Raw genomic sequence first — 15,142 nt, 5'->3', positions numbered from 1 at the left:
TTTGTTGCTCTTTGTGAGAGTCACTTTTTAAGGGAACACCCACGTCTCTTGATGGCTACACAGAGTTGCCAGAGCATTGTTTTGATTTTGATTTTCAATCTCTTTCAGTTTTGTTTCATTGGGAAGCTAAGGATTGTTGCTGTTGGTAGCTTCTCCTCACTGCTGTGCTGGCTTCAGCTGGAATTCTCACCATTTTCCCTCTAAAAGGAACTAAATCGGGAGACTACACCTGTTAACTATTCAGGGAGACTTCAGGTTCTCGGCATGATTTTACTTAAACTTAGACATCAGCACTGCTAGGAGGGAACAAGAAAGTCATAGCTAGTGATTTTAGCCTCTAAAAGAAAAACAAATCTACCTAAAATTTTTATTTACTTCCAACTCAAACGGGCATACTCCTCCTGCTGTCTGCCAGGTCAGGGAGAGCCAGGATGCAAGCAGGGGGCACATTTTCAAACTTGTTTACATCTGCACATTTTACATTGAAAAAAATGGAGACATGATGGAGTGGGGATCCTGTGCTCATGCTGACTGACTGACTGAAATAGAGCTTGGTGTCTTAATGGTGAAATCTAACTCAGAGTCTTTGCGTACTCAAGTTTCTTCACGTACACACACATTGACATCTGTGTTTATTTCTGTACCTACATAGATGTCTCTCTTTATATATATTTGTGTATATTGAGGGAGCCCTGGTGGCACAGTGGTTAGGTGCTTGGCTGCTAACTGAAAGGCTGGAGGTTCATACCCACCACTTACTCTGCAGGGGGAAAGATATGGCAGTCTGCTTCTGGAAAGATTACAGCCTTGGAAACCATATGGGGCAGTTCTCCTCTGTCCTACAGGGTCGTTTCATTATGAATCAGAATTGCCTCCATGGTAATGGGGAAAAAATGTATATTGAGAACTGTGGATTCATATTGATATCACCAGATTCATCCTACCCCACAGGAGCTTTCTGGTTTTCTCTCTTTCCATATCTGTAGCTCCCTTCTCTGACAGTGAGAAATCTGGTTCCCATTATCCTCAGTGTTTTTATGTATTTGATCCGTCCTCTTGTATGTAAAAGGAGCCCTGGTGGTGTATTGGTTAAGCACTCAACTGTTAACCGAAAGGTTGGCAGTTTGAACCCACCAGCCATTCCTCAGAAGAAAGATGTGGCATCCTGCTTCTGGAAAGATTTTTGGCCCTGGAAACCCTATGAGGCTGTTCTACTGTGTCCTACGGGGTTGCTGTGAGTTGGAGTCGACTCAATGGCAGTGGGGTTTCCTTATGTATAACCAGTCTTCTGTTGGCACCACGGCCCTCATCACTGCCCAGATGCCCTCCTTACCCCACTCAGATTCTGACACCCCCCACGTCATGCTGAGGCTACTGTCTCATCTCCTTCCCCCGGGTGCCCCAGTGCAGATAATGTCCTTATTCTCCTTGGATTCCAGCACCCCACACTGATGGCATCACCCTCCCACAATAACTGGACACCCTTTCAGCCTGCCAGTCTCTAACACTCTGTTCTGGGCTGCCTGAATGCCTTGCTAACCTCACTTGGCCTCTAACATCCCATGCTGCATGGCCACAGCTAGCCCCCACCCCCCAACGCAGAAGCTCTCCTCACCCGTCTAAGGCTGTAATACCTTGAGTCTGTTCAACCCCTACCCCCTCCCCTGCCATCAAGCAGAAACCCTCCTCATCCAGCTAGGGCTTTGACTTTCTGTGCTGGGCTACCTGCTCCCCCACTGTTGCCACGTGGAAGCTCTCCACTCCCCTCTAGGGCTGCAGTACTCTGTGCCCTCCTGCCTGGACATTCTCTTCACCCCCTTGCACAGCAACATGTCTATTCTGATTCTGGACAATACAGAGCAGCAGCCTTGTGCTAGCAGCTCTACTTAAACAGAAAGACTCCAGAAACGTCACACAAGCTCCAGTGCTCTGTGAGATCAACCCAGACTTGGTTCATAGAACCGGGGTCTTAAGAATTAGAAAGACATTTGGAGGCCGTTTAGCCCTAACTTGGTGTATGACTTTTCACTTTAAGTCTTTTTTTTTTTTTTTTTTAATTGTGCTTTAGGTGAAAGTTTACAGCTCAAGTTAGTTTCTCATACAAAAATGTATACATTGTTAATGTGACCCTAGTTGCTATCCCTATACTGTGACAGCACACTCCACCTTCCCCCCACCCTGGATTTCCCGTGAACCATTCAACCTCACTATAACGCCTTAATGAAAAATTTTTCGACTTGTAGTGAAAAGCACAACACCTCAAGGACAGTTGTTTCATTTTGAATAGCTGTAATTGTTAAAGTGGTTTTCCTACTTGTCTTGTGGGCTTAACTATACATCTTTCTCGTGTTTAAAACAGACAAGTTTTGATTACAGAAGGACCCCAGATGGAGATGGTATTCACTTTGAAATGAGCTGAGGGTGCTCCCTGTATGTGCTGTGTTCATTGCTGAGTCACCCCTCTGGGAGTTAGGGAATGAATGCTTTTACAAAAGAAAATTTATTGAGGCAGACAGCTGGAAGTAGAATAAAAAAACTGAAAACCCAGTGCACAAGAGTCTGTTTCAGTACCTAGAAGAAGTACTTTTTGGCTATAGATATTCAGCATATACTTTGATAAAGTCGAATTTGGGAGGAAATCACCCCAGGATAAAGGAATCAGCTAGTCCAAAGCATCTCCCTGATGGGTTGCTATTCCATGTCTTTCTTATCTCCCCTTTCCTTTGCCCTGGTCTCTTTGTTGTTGTTGTTAGGTGCCGTCGAGTCGGTTCCAACTCATAGCGACCCTGTGCACAACAGAACAAAACACTGCCCGGTCCTGTGCCATCCTTACAACTGTTGTTATGCTTGAGCTCATTGTTGCAGCCACTGTGTCAATCCACCTCGTTGAGGGTCTTCCTCTTTTCCGCTGACCCTGTACTCTGCCAGGCATGATGTCCTTCTCCAGGGACTGATCCCTCATGACAACATGTCCAAAGTATGTAAGACTCAGTCTCGCCATCCTTGCTTCTAAGAAGCATTCTGGCTGTACTTTTTCTAAGACAGATTTGTTCGTTCTTTTGGCAGTTCATGGTACATTCAATATTCTTCGCCAACACCACAGTTCAAAGGCATCAACTCTTCTTCAGTCTTCCTTATTCGTTGTCCAGCTTTCAGATGCGTATGATGCGATTGAAAATACCATGGCTTGGGTCAGGCACACCTTAGTCTTCAGGGTGACATCTTTGCTCTTCAGCACCTTGAAGAGGTCCTTTGCAGCAGATTTGCCCAATGCAATGCGTCTTTTGATTTCTTGACTGCTGGCTGCTTCCATGGCTGTTGATTGTGGATCCAAGTAAAATGAAATCCTTGACAACTTCATTCTTTTCTCCGTTTATCATGGTGTTGCTCATTGGTCCAGTTGTGAGGATTTTTGTTTTCTTTATGTTGAGGTGTAATCCATACTGAAGGCTGTGCTCTTTGATCTTCATTAGCGAGTGCTTCAAGTCCTCTTCACTTTCAGCAAGCAAGGTTGTGTCATCTGCATAACGCAGGTTGTTAATGAGTCTTCCTCCAATCTTGATACCCCATTCTTCTTCATATAGTGCAGCTTCTTGTATTATTTGTTCAGCATACAGATAAATTTGTATGGTGAAAGAATACAACCCTGACGCACACCTTTCCTGACTTTAAACCAATCAGTATCCCCTTGTTCTGTCCAAACAACTGCCTCTTGATCTATGTAAAGGTTCCTCATGAGCACAATTAAGTGTTCCAGAATTCCTGTTCTTCGCGGTGTTATCCATAGTTTGCTACGATCCACACAGTCAAATGCCTTTGCACAATCAATAAAACACAGGTAAACAGCCTTCTTGTATTCTCTGCTTTCAGCCAGGATCCATCTGACATCAGCAATGATATCCCTGGTTCCACGTCCTCTTCTGAAACCGGTCTGAATTTCTGGCAGTTCCCTGTCGATATACTGCTGCAGCCGTTTTTGAATGATCTTCAGCAGAATTTTGCTTGCGTATGATATTAATGATATTGTTCTATAATTTCCACATTCGGTTTGATCACCTTTCTTGGGAATAGGCATAAATATGGATCTCTTCCAATCAGTTGGCCAGGAAGCTGTCTTTGATATTTCTTGGCATAGATGAATGAGCACCTCCAGCTCTGCATCTGTTTGTTGAAACATCTCAATTGATATTCCATCAATTCCTGGAGCCTTGTTTTTCGCCAATGCCTTCAGAGCAGCTTGGAATTCTTCCTTCAGTACCATCGGTTCCTGATCATATGCCAGCTCTGGAAATGGTTGAATATCGACCAATTCTTTTTGGTATAATGACTCTGTGTATTCCTTCCATCTTCTTTTGATGCTTCCTGCGTCGTTTAATATTTTCCCCATGGAATCCTTCACTATTGCAACTCGAGGCTTGAATTTTTTCTTCAGTTCTTTCAGCTTGAGAAACACTGAGTGTTTTCTTCCCTTTTGGTTTTCCATCTCCAGCTCTTTGCACACGTCGTTATAATACTTTATTTTGTCTTCTCGAGAGGCCCTTTGAAATCATCTGTTCAGTTTTTTTACTTCATCAATTCTTCCTTTTGCTTTAGCTGCTCAACGCTCAAGAGCAAGTTTCTGAGTCTCCTCTGACATCTACCTTGGTCTTTTCTTTCTTTCCTGTCTTTACAGTGACCTCTTGCTTTCTTCATGGATGATGTCCTTGATGTCATTCTACAAGTCGTCTGGTCTTCGGTCACTAGTGTTCAATGCATCAAATCTCTTCTTGAGATGGTCTCTAAATTCAGGCGGGGTATACTCAAGGTCATATTTTGGCTTTCGTGGACTTATTCTGATTTTCTTCAGTTTCAGCTTGAACTTGCATATGAGCAATTGATGGTCTGTTCCACAGTCAGCCCCTGGCCTTGTTCTGACTGATGATATTGAGCTTTTCCATCATCTCTTTCCACAGATGTAGTCAATTTGATTTCTGTGTGTTCCATCTGGCAAGGTCCATGTGTATAGTTGCCGTTTATGTTGGTGAAAGAAGGTATTTGCAATGAAGAAGTCGTTGGTCTTGCAAAATTCTATCGTTCTATCTCCGGCATTGTTTCTATCACCAAGGCCATATTTTCCAACTACTGATCCTTCTTCTTTGTTTCCAACTTTTGCATTCCAATCACCAGTAATTATCAATGCACCTTGATTGCATGTTTGATCAATTTCAGACTGCAGCAGCTAATAAAAATCTTCTATTTCTTCATCTTTGGCCGTAGTGGTTGGTGCGTAAATTTGAATAGTAGTTGTATTAACTGGTCTTCCCTGTAGGCATACAGATATTATCCTGTCACTGACAGCGTTGTACTTCAGGATAGATCTTGAAATGTTCTTTTTGACGATGAATGCAACACCATTTCTCTTCGAGTTTGTCATTCCCAGCATAGTAGACTATATGATTGTCCGATTCAAAATGGCCAATACCAGTCCATTTCAGCTCACTAATGCCTAGGATATCGATGTTTATGCATTCCATTTCGTTTTTGACGGTTTCCAATTTTCCTAGATTCATACTTTGTACATTTCAGGTTCCGATTATTAACGGATGTTTGCAGCTGTTTCTTCTCATTTTGAATCATGGCACATCAGCAAATGAAGGTCCCGAAAGCTTTACTCCATCCATGTCATTAAGGTCGACTCTACTTTGAGGAGGCAGCTCTTCCCCAGTCATCTTTTGAGTGCCTTCCAACCTGGGGGGCTCAGCTTCCAGCACTATATCAGACAGTGTTCTGCTGCTATTCATAAGGTTTTCACTGGTTAACGCTTTTCGGAAGTAGACTGCCGGGTCCTCCTTCCTAGTTTGTCGTAGTCTGGAAGCTCAGCTGAAACCTGTCCTCCATGGGTGACCCTGCTGGTATCTGAATACTGGTGGCATAGCTTCCAGCATCACAGCAACACACAAGCCCCCACAGTACGACAAACCGATAGACATATGGGGGCCTTGGTCTCTACATCTGTTCAAATAGAATTTTCTTCAGTTAGGAGATGACCTGTATTTGTGCTGTCAGTTAACCAGCAGCTACGCATGCCTGTTGAACAGTTAAATGTAGTTTGTATGGCTGAGAAACAGAATTCCTACTTTTATTTAATTGTAATTAAAATTTAAATAGCCACATGTGGCTTATGGCTACCCTATTGCACTTTGAAGTTCTAGCGGATCTGCTGGTCTCTTTCCTAACCGTCGTGTGGGAAATACCCTTTTGCTCTTAGTTCAGCTGAATAAAGAAATTGTCAAAAGAAACGGCTCTCAGGATTTAAGAGCAGTCTGGCTGTGGTATGTGTCACCTGTTCTCTGGAGTGGTTTTAGCTGATCCTGGCAGGCTAGCATGTGCTCACCTTCTTCACCCATTACTTTACTTACATGCTTTGGACCTGATGCTTGCTGAAAGAAGTTGACTTTCTCAGTTAGAGAATGGTTATTCTTTGGGCCTCTGTGTGAGTTAGGCGCTCCTCAGCTAGAACCTCCAAACAAGTCTAAGAAACTAAGGAAAAATAAGACAATTTCCCTTCCCGCCTCTTCCTACCTCCCAAAGCAAAAAAAAAAAAAAGGTGGGTTCCCCTCGTTTAGCTTGTCTGATTCATAACCCCAGTCCTTTCTGGCTTGTGCCAGTTTGAGGCCGACTTAAGTGAGCCCCGCTTCTAGATCTGATGGGTGTTTCATTACTCCTGCAACTGGCTTTATATTGTTCTCCTCTTTGATGGTGATCTCTAGTGGTGCTTCAGCCTATGTAGCCTTTATGCTATGTAACCTTCTGGGGATCTTGCCTTTCAGGAGGGAATTAGTTACCATCTGATCTCCCCCAGATCTCTCCCTTGATCCATGCTGTCTTTACTAACTTTGCGTTCACATTTTTGTCTCTTACGGGGCTCAGAATGGCACTGGACCCCTTCACTCCATTTTCTTTTGAGCATCTTTGCTATCCAGGTGTTCCAGGTGTCGAGCCTTGTTCCATCCTTTGGTGAAGAGAGTTTTTGCACTTGTTCTCAACTATCACTTTGTTCTTCCTAATGTCCATGTGATCTTGATGCTGGTGGCTCTCTGAAGCTTCTTGATAGCATAGGGATGCCATTTTATGGTCAGAACTAGTAGTAGTCTTTCACCTCTTCCAGTTTTACAGCTGGGGCTTCCTAGTAAGTTCTCCCATTTCCTTATTGAAGACCACAGCTGGCTCTCAGGTCCTTTTCATATTAGATAATCTTGATATACTTGGGCTCACTGAATGGTTATACCCGCCTCTACTGAAGTTAGCCATGCCGATATTGTCTCTACTCAATTTCCAGATATTTTCAGAAGAGGGGAATTTCTCCAAAGATCCTCTATTTATATTAAAACTAATAATATTTTTCAGAGTGTAAAAATAATATACCTTTTGTGGAAGTTTTGGAAAATAGGAAAAACATAAAATAACCAGATGTAACTAATTATGACATTTTGATTTCCTTTCAAATAATGAAAATGTGTGTATTTTTTTTTTCTCTAAATTTGGCATATTCTAATTGTTCCCTCACAGCATTAAAAACTTTTGTCAAATAAAGTCTTTAATGATTGCATAATATTTTAGTATGTGAATGAATTATTCCTTACTTTCTTGCAATATATAAAATTTTAGATAGTATTGCTAGAGTATAACTTCCCACAAAACAAAGGGATGGGAAGACTGCTGAGAAAACGCTTATTGCCCTAACTTTAATATCAGTTTGTCTTAACTTGACTAACAGGCCAGCTGCGATTTTTCAAGTTACTTTTTATCTTTTTTCAGTCCACGGCAATACTTCCTCCTGTCATCTCAGATGGCGCTCCATCCCGAGTACAGAGAGGACTTGGACGCCCTCCAGGCCAAACATGGAGACTCAGTGTTAGTTCTAGATAAATGCACCAATCTCTCAGAGGGTGTCCTTTCAGTCCGCAAGCGCTGCTACAAGCACCAAGTCTTTGATTACCCCCAGGTGCTGCAGGTGAGTGCACTCCAAAGGGCTATCTGACCCTAACGTGCAGTAATTGTTTTCCACAAGCAACTAGGAGAATTACCCAAGCAGGGAAGAAAATGTATTACAGGCAGCCCCCGACTTAACAACGGGGTTATGTTATGATGACTCCGTTGTAAGTCAGTTCTGACGTAATTTGAATACCTCAGTTTTTTTTTTTTCTTTTTTTAGTTTTCATTATTATTGCCTTTTTTTTTTTTTTTTTTTTTATCAGTATCTTTATAAAGCTGATCTTCATTTGTCTTTGGGGGTTGGAAACATTACATATAGACTTACAGATGTATTTTAACCTTGTATGCAGTACATATTACTAAAAATAAGATGTACCAAAAAAAAGATGGTTATAAGTGAGGTTCATCATAACTCAAATATGTCATAAATTAGGGACTACCTGTAGTGGTCTTTACTGGTAGAATTTAGGGTGCTCGGATGTCCAGAATATTACGTGCTTACAAATCTGCTTGGTCTTTGTCTTAGCCATCTAGTGCTGCTATAACAGAAATACCACAAGCGGATGGCTTTAACCAAGAGAAATTTATTTTCTTACAGTCTAGTAGGCTGGAAGTCCAAATTCAGGGCGTCAGTTCCAGGGGAGGGCTTTCTCTCTCCATTGGCTCTGGAGGAAGGTCCTTCTTATCAATCTTCGCTGGACTAGGAGCTTCCCCACACAGGGGCTCTGGGTCCAAAGATGCATGCTGCTCCTGGTGCTTCTTTCTTGGTAGTATGAGGTCCCCAACTCTCTGCTTGGCTTCCCTTTTATCTCTTGTAAGATAAAAGATGGCGCAGGCCACACCCCAGGGCATCCCCCTTTACATTGGGTCAGGGGTGTGACCGGAGCCAGGGTCTTACATCCCACCCTAATCCTCTTTAACCACAGACAGAGATTATGATTTATAACACATAGGAAAATCACAAAATGGAGGATAACCACACAATACTGGGAATCACGGCCTAACCACGTTGACACATATTTTTGGGGAACACAGTTCAATCCATGACAGTCTTTGAGGGTTCAGACTCCTTTCAAATATTCATTATACTTCAAAAATGCAAATCAGATAGATTTACAAAGAAGCCATATAGACAAAGCAGGCAATGTCTTTTGCTTTACCCACGCGTTCACAAGCCAGTCCAGGGGAATTTCCTCCTTTAAGGTGGCACCACGTAGCCCCGGAGCATGCTAGCGCACAGTGCCACACGACAGCGTTCCCTGGGAGTGAAGGCTTGTCTTTTGTTTTTTGTCACCCCTAACTAGCTACCAGTAGCATGTCCTTCCCTTCCACCCTGGGAATGACAGTACCTCATAACCACAGGCAAAGCAGCAGCATGTCTTCCTTTGGGGGTATTTTAAGAGCAGGGTATTTGGCATTCCAAGGGCTGGAAAGTGAAATACTGAGTTTTTGTTCGCTTAGATATTTAAAAACTCAGACAGGTTGGTTCAAGGAGTAATAGCAAGGAGCTGGTTGGTGTAAAATTTTTTTTTTTTGGATCTCCAAAGAAAGCTGGCCCATGCTGAGATTGTTAAAATATTTTCTCTGAAAATGTGCTGCATCTCCCTCTGGAATGTCTGACTGATAACAGTGATGATGTGAGCAGGGGATTTATAGTAACCTTTGTCTAGACAGGAAAAATGGTTATCAACACATGTGTCCACATCTGGATGCCGACTGCGGGTCAGGCGTAGTTCCACCTGTGCCACGAGGCGTGCCAACTGAGGTGTTGCCTCGATGCCTGCTGCTTCCTCACTCTTCCCAGAGGAGTTTGGAGTACTGAGTTCCCTCTTATATTTTTCTGAGCTTTTCCTTTTCTCTACCTTTAAAGATTAAATGGTCTTATTTTTTAAACCTCCCCACCAACACGTACCTCTTTTTTTTTTCTCCTGAAGAGGTAAAACTGGAAGCAACTGAGTGGTAGAGAATTAGGGCCATTTCTTATTTTGGGAGCCCCAGTGGCACAGTGATTAACAACTTGGCTTCTAACCAAAAGGTCGGCAGTTTGAATCCACCAGCTCCTCCTTGGAAAACCTATGGGGCAGTTCTGCTCTGTCCTATAAGGTTGCAATGAGTCAGGATCTACTAGATAGCAACAGGTTTGGGTTTTTTTTTTTAGTTGCAATTCTTTTTTTCTCCTGTGTGTCTTTCTTCCCCAATACCCTCACAATGAGTGGGTTTGAAGGAGTGGACTAGGAAGAAATTTTCTGAGACTTTGCTTTTTGTTCACTATTGTTTCTGAATGGAACATATCCATCCTAATGTCTTTTCAAAGGCATTGTATCTGTGTAATGAATATCTTCTTTGTGCAAAGCGCATTGCTAGATCCTATGGGGAAATAGAAAGATGAAGAGAGATATGATACTTTCCCTTTAGGGAGTCCTCAAGAGCGTGTGATATGCCCAGGAAAAAGAATTCTGTTACAAGGAAGGCTGAGGTGAGGAATACAAGGGTTGGTTAGACACTGTGCCATGGTGTGTGTACATAGTACATACAGCTAAAAGACATCCGTCTTTGGGAAGTCAGATTGTTGACTGTTCAGAGGAAGACTTTTGACGTTGGTTCTCGATAGTTCCAGAATGCTAACAGTGGTGACACTGAAGTAACACTGAGGAGTAGAACTATAAAACCTTGCAACCAGTTAAACTTTTCAGATTTTACTAGTGTGGGCTGCTAACTTCTAGCATTTTTGTGTCAAGGTGCCTCAGTATTTTCACTGGATATGTCACTGTTTGTGTGTGAAAGAAAGAGCCCACGTGTGGTCAGAACTGTAAAAGGTAAATTCAGATTAGCTACTTTGTGCCTGGGAGTCCCTGGGTAGTACCAACGGTTAATATGCTTGGCTGCTAACCAAAAGGTTGGGGGTTCAAGTCCACCCAGAGGTGCCTCACAAGAAAGGCCTGGTGATCTACTTCTGAAAAATCAGTCACTGAAAATCCTGTGGAGCACAGTTCTACTCCTACACACACAGGGTCGCCACGAGTCAGAAATGACTCAACTGCAGTGAACTTGGTTTTTGGTTTACCTTGTACCTGAGTGTGGACCATGTACCAGTATTGGCTTCAACTCTTGGGGAACTTCATGGCCTGCAGGGATCGAAGGAAGTGGATCAGCAAAAATAGTCTGTCATTTCCTGCCTTTGTTTGTGTTCCTGCAGGAGGCCACTTTCTGTGTGGTCCTTCGTGGAGCTCGGCTAGGTCAGGCAGTACTGAGTGACGTACTACAGGCTGGCTGTGTCCCAGTGGTCATCGCGGATTCCTATATTCTCCCTTTCTCTGAAGTTCTTGACTGGAAGAGGTGGGTATTACCTTCTAGCAAACTTCCGACCAGTGGTTCTGCGTGCATTAGAATTAAAAAAAAAAAAAACCCTAAGTAATCACAATAGAGGGTCCCGAACAGAGCTGGAGAAAAATGTAGAACAAAATTCTAACTCAAAAAGAAAGACCAGACTAGCTGGCCTGACAGAGACTGGAGAAACCCTTAGAGCATGGCCCCTGGACACCCATATAGCTCAGTAATGCAGCCACTCCTGAGGTTCACCCTTCAGCCAAAGATTGGTCAGGCCCATGAAACAAAACGAGACTAAAGGGGCACACCAGCCCAGGGGCAAGGACAAGAAGGCAGGAGGGGTCAGGAAAGCTGGTAATAGGGAACCCAAGGTTGAGAAGGTAGAGTGTTAACATGTCGTGGGGTTGTTAACCAGTGTCACAAAACACTATGTGTACTGTTTAATGAGAAACTAGGTTGTTCTGTAAAACCTTCATCTAAAAAAAGTATAAAAAAAAAAAAAAAAAGCTCCCTGGGTAATTGTAATGCATATCTAGGCTTGAGAACTTCTACTTCAGACTTTTTGGTTGTTTTCCTGTATTTTCCATTAGAAAGGTTAGTATATTGGCCTAGAGCAGGGGTTGGTTAACTAAGGCCCAAATTTGACAAGCTGCCTGTTTTTGTAAATAAAGTTTTATTGAAACAGCCATACCCATTCATTTCCGCATTGTCTGTGGCTGTTTTTGTGCTACAAGAGCAGAGTTGAGTGATCGTGACAGCAGTTGTATGGTGCACAAAGCCTCAAATATTTATTATCTTGCCCTTTACAGAAAATATCTTTTGACCCCTGGCTTAGAACAATGGTTCTCAACTATGACTGCAGATTAGAGTCACCTGGAGAGCTTGAAAAAAAAATTTCTGGACCCGATCCACAGGGATTTTAAATTTTTAAAGTTCCCCTAATTGTGATTTGTAGCCACAGTTGCAAGCCCTACTCTAGAGTGTCCATTGAATCTGCATAATGTACCAGCTAGAGATGAAGTGCCCCCACATGGATGAAAGCTTAAAAACCTGCCCAGTGGTAGGTTCTGCTTGGCTATGGCCAGCAATACTGTAGTTAACGGGATATTCCTCTTTTCTCATGTTGTTTTGTTTCGAGGTTAAAAATTATTGAAAATTAGTTCTTTTTGTATATACCTCACAGGCTTTGTCCTTGCCTCAAATGCTTAATTGCTTTCTCCTCTTCCAACTTTTTAGATCATTTCTCTCCAAGTCTGATTACCAGAGGTAGTTTAATAATTTAAGTAGCATTCATTCATTCATGCATTTGTCTCACATATATTAGAACGTCTACAATCTCTGATCTTGAGGAGGTCAGAATCTAGCGGGGAAGATAAACCAACTATTATAATATTGTGTGAGGGCTTTATAGAGGCAGTGACCCTGAGCTGATTTGGAAAGGATAGTCCTATAGAATCTAGACCTGCTAGGGTATTTGTAACTTATGGACAAGTGGTGGAAAGAGCTCTGGATCTGGGGCTGGAAGGCCTGCATTCAGATAACCATCTCTATCTCCGATTAGCTTTGTGATCTTGTCAAATCATTTAATCTCTTTTTGAGCCTCAGCTTTCCCATCTGTGTAGTAGAAATCATGTATTTATTTAACAAGAATTTACTAAGTGCTGCGTGCTAAGGAGTCCTGGTGGCGCACTGGTTAAGCTCTTGGCTGCTAACTGAAAGGTCGACAGTTTAAACCCACCAGCTGCTCAGAGGAGAAAGATGAGGCAGCTTGCTCTTGCAAAGATTACCGCCTTGGAAGCCCTGTGGGGCAGTTCTGCTCTGTCCTGTAGGGTAGCTATGAGTTGTAACTGACTCAACGGCAGTGGGTTTGCTTTTTGTGTTTAACTGTGTTAGGCAGTATACCAAGTGCTCGGGAAGAGCTTGTGAATGGAACCAGGTGTGGTTTCCATCCTAGTGGACTAGCCTAGTAAGAGGGAGATTCAGATTTTAATAAATTAATTTATGAAAATATAAACTCTGCTGAGTGCAATGAAGGAAAAGCTACTACTAAGTCCCCTGTTCCTTTTACCCACCATATCTAATCTGTTAGCAAATCCTGCGGTCTGTGTAGCTGCTGACCATTAGAATGTTGCTCTACAACAGTCACTTCTCTCATCACTTTCATCAGTTGCTCCCTAGTCAGGATCTCCTGCCTGGATTTCACAATGATCTCCAGCTGTTCTCCCTGCTCCCCTGCTTTCCTGTAGCTTGTTCAGCACTTTATTCAGGCAGGGCGACCCTGTTGGAACATAATCAGCTAATTGCCATGTGTTTTCCCAAAGCCTTCTGAAGGCTTCCCATCCCATCCCAGAGTAAAAGCCCAAGTCCTTACAGTGGCCTACAAGGCCCTACATGCTCTGCTGTGACCCTCCTTTCCCCATTCCCCCTTATCTTCTGTGATTCTCCATCTTGTTTACTCTGCTCCCCCCATGCTGGCCTCTTTGCCGTGCTTGGAACATGCCAACATGCTGTTTCCTTGGGGCTTTTCACTTCTTAGTCCTTCTGCTTGGATTGCTCTTCCCCCAGGTATTCTTAGGGCTTGCTCTCTCCCTCCCCTTCCTTCTCTGATTTGTTCACTGTTGCATTATCAGGACCCAGCACACGATAAGTGCTGCATAAATATGTACTGAATAATGATTGGATTTCAGTGGATAGCTAAAGGATAAGAGTAATTGTTAATTCAAAAAGGGCAGTGAAGAGTGAGGAAGAGTATACCAGGCAGCTGGAATTTCACGTGCAAAGGCCCTGTGGTAGGGCAGAGCATGGTGTGTTCAAGTGACAGAATGGATACCATCATGGCTAGAACACTCAGATGGAGCAAGGGAGGATGAAAGATGACTGGAGTAGAGAGCCGAAAGCAAGACGATGGAACTGGTGGTGAGTATAGAAACTCCTTCGAAAAGTTTAGCCATGAGAAAGCGAGAGAAAAGACATGCAAGGCTAAAGGAGGTTTGGGTATTATTTCTGCTTTTGAGAATTAAACAAGGCAATGTATGCAGATGTGCTTTGTGTAAAGGACTATACATTTATGAATTGTTTTGCTATTGTCTGTCTCCAGAGCATCTGTGGTCGTACCAGAAGAAAAGATGTCAGACATGTATAGTATTTTGCAGAGCATCCCCCAAAGGCAGATTGAAGAAATGCAGAGACAGGTAAGAGGCTAAGTCTAAGCAGCCCTGATGGGGAGGTGGCATGGGAGTGGTGCTGAAATGGTGATCTGGACCTCCTGGATGGAGAGGGATGGCAGCTGACTGTGTGAGTGGACCTTTGATCTCCTCCAGTGTATCAGCCTAAAAGCTAGGAAAGGAGTCTTAGATGATTCTATTTCTCATCTACATGTCCATTTGTGACAGTATAAGTAAGGGTTGTTATAATATGTATCAGAGATAACTCTTCTGAGATAAGCCTGCTATAATTGTAAGGTCATACCCTAGTAGTGTCTTTGGAAGGTTTGTAATCACAACAAGTGACAGTATTAAGAGCTAAGGCAGCCATGGAAGTTAGAGATTTCAGGGCGATGCTTTTGTGTAATATTGACCATTTAGAATGCTGCTGGAGAAGCTGCCTAGCTGCCTAGTGTAGATGGTCTTCATCACAGTGGGTCTCTTCTCTCCTCTTAAGCTTGCCACTTTCCTGCCTCCCTTTCCATGTCTCCCTTTTGCTTTCCGATACCTCTTTCCATGGGCTGCTCTCTGACTCTCTGGAGTACCCACTGGGTGCCCATTTAGTCTTGCTTCCCTATTTTTCCCCCGAAAGAAATTTAATTGGGCTTGTTTCTGTTTCTATTCTTTTTTTCTTTTTT

General features: G+C 43.0%; 1 protein-coding gene across 1 annotated transcript in view; it reads left to right on the top strand.

Moving 5' to 3' along the window:
- EXT2 (exostosin glycosyltransferase 2) overlaps nt 1-15,142 on the top strand; it is a 157,702-nt gene that overhangs the window by 35,561 nt on the left and 106,999 nt on the right. Inside the window, exons 5-7 of the mRNA XM_010592111.3 lie at nt 7,798-7,993; nt 11,171-11,310; nt 14,399-14,492. Coding sequence (XP_010590413.1) covers nt 7,798-7,993; nt 11,171-11,310; nt 14,399-14,492 — 430 coding nt within the window. The remainder of the gene's footprint in view (nt 1-7,797; nt 7,994-11,170; nt 11,311-14,398; nt 14,493-15,142) is intronic.

This window comes from Loxodonta africana, chromosome 7 (genome assembly GCF_030014295.1).
Source record: "Loxodonta africana isolate mLoxAfr1 chromosome 7, mLoxAfr1.hap2, whole genome shotgun sequence".
NCBI classification, from domain to species: Eukaryota; Metazoa; Chordata; class Mammalia; order Proboscidea; family Elephantidae; genus Loxodonta; species Loxodonta africana.
This window is presented reverse-complemented; position numbering and strand designations above follow the sequence as displayed.